Source organism: Myotis brandtii, unplaced genomic scaffold (genome assembly GCF_000412655.1).
Source record: "Myotis brandtii unplaced genomic scaffold, ASM41265v1 scaffold244, whole genome shotgun sequence".
Classification (NCBI taxonomy): domain Eukaryota; kingdom Metazoa; phylum Chordata; class Mammalia; order Chiroptera; family Vespertilionidae; genus Myotis; species Myotis brandtii.
This window is the reverse complement of record NW_005359225.1, coordinates 2,338,476-2,340,210: the sequence shown is the minus strand read 5'-3', so window position 1 is coordinate 2,340,210 and position 1,735 is coordinate 2,338,476. Positions and strand designations below refer to the sequence as shown.

Here is a 1,735-nt window from a genome sequence, read left to right as displayed (position 1 = left end):
TGCTGCAAAAGGTTGCTGCACAAAGCCAGACTCTCTCCCATATCCCAAGAGAGGGCATAGCAAAGTCAGGTAGTCAGAGTCATCAGGGTTGAGATTTTAGCAGCCTGGCACCAGTGTGTTAACAGACCATGGAGCTTGATGAAGAAGAAAGTAAAGAGCAGAGGAAGATGACACAAAAAGAAAAATACCTGTCTCTGGGTTCCTCATCTCAGTGAGGATTGTCACCAAGCATCCACCACTGGAGTCAGAAACCTGGGCATCATTCTCAGTTCTCCCGCTTCAACCTCAGTCCATCATCAAGACACATCAGGTCCACAACCTATCTATCTTTTTGGTTCATCCACTTCTTTTCATCTTCTCTTGTCCCTCTGCTCGGTTCCCCCCACCCTAGAACACCATTAATTCCATGATTATAAGACAGGTCTTTGCCTAAAAATTGTATTAGTGCTGGAGAAAAGCACAAATGTCTTCAAGGATCAGACAAGAAGTGAATGAAGCTGCCAGGGACTGTGGCACAGGGGAAAGCCCTTTGCCATCTAACAGGGAAGGAGAGCGTAGTTATAAGGAAATGTAGACCTGATATGTTGCTAGATCTTTCTGTATTTTAAAGAGTAACCTAAAATAGTATCTCCTGATTTTAAATTCAGGCAAACTATCCAAATTTAACATAAAACTGTTGAAATGTTTAGGGGTGAAGTGTACTGATGTCTGCAACTTACTTTGAAATGTATCAAAAGGTGCATTGGTGGGTGAATAGAGGGGTGGATAGATATGTGATAAATCAAATATAGCAAAAATGTTCATGGCAGCACTTAAGTAATTCGTATATGGGTGTGCACTGCAAAATTCTTTCAACTTTTCTGTGCACTTGGAAATTTTCATAGTAAAATACAGAGGGAAATATTTTTTATTGAAAAATAATTGTGAACCCATGAGCCACTAGTACTTCTTGTTACAAGTTGTAACAGACTTTAAGAAAGTGAGGTCTAGGGGTAAATTAGTTAATAATATACAGGACATACAACAGCCTTTAGAATACTTAATAAATGTTAGATATCAGTTGGAACGGAGGGAAGGAAAACAGTCTGAAAGAGCTGGGGTCCTAAATGAATTTCACCAAAGACTTTCAGTCTATTTTCATTCCAGTGTGGAGTGTAGAGGCCAGGATTTAGCGCTTGTTGAACTCTGTTGTTCTGTGAGTTTACACTTGTCATTTTCATCTCTGCGCCTCACGTTGTTTCTTTTTAAACTACAGTAAGCTCCCCTGCAGTTCCCAGGTTCTGATTCATCTGCTTCCTTTCCTGTTTCCTCTGTAGCTGTCTCCATCAGTCTTCTCTTTTCCTGAACGCCTTCCTTACCAGAAAAACTACATTTCCCAGGAGCGCCCACAGGCGTCAACGTCGCGCAGTTCTTCGTCGTCACTCCGCGCCCTTTATACCCACTTCCGCCCGTGAGCTACTTCCTTTCTTTTCGGCGACGCACGGCGGCAAGATGGCGGTGCAGATTTCCAAGAAGAGGAAGGTGAGCTCCTGGGCTCGGGGCCCTGGGGATTGCGGCGCCGTGCGGGTCAGGGCCTTCTCGGGGTGCCGTGTCGGGACCCGCAGCTCCCTGCCCTGCTCGGGGAAGTGGCTTGGGCCGCGAGGCATCCCCGCGGGCTGCGGATGGCGGTGGATTGAGTGCGGGGGCCCGAGCCAGGCGAGCGCGGTGTGGCGGGGGAAGGGAGGAGGGTTTTGCC

The 1,735-nt window shown here is 46.3% G+C and overlaps 1 protein-coding gene across 3 annotated transcripts in view; it reads left to right on the top strand.

The window, feature by feature from the left end:
* The first annotated feature begins 1,418 nt into the window (after positions 1 to 1,418).
* RPS3 (ribosomal protein S3) overlaps positions 1,419 to 1,735 on the top strand; it is a 38,802-nt gene continuing 38,485 nt past the window's right edge. For all 3 annotated transcript variants that reach the window (XM_014540413.1, XM_014540412.1, XM_005867059.2), the window contains exon 1: positions 1,419 to 1,521. In XM_014540413.1, the coding sequence (XP_014395899.1) occupies positions 1,492 to 1,521 (30 nt within the window). In that variant the 5' untranslated portion in view covers positions 1,419 to 1,491. The remainder of the gene's footprint in view (positions 1,522 to 1,735) is intronic.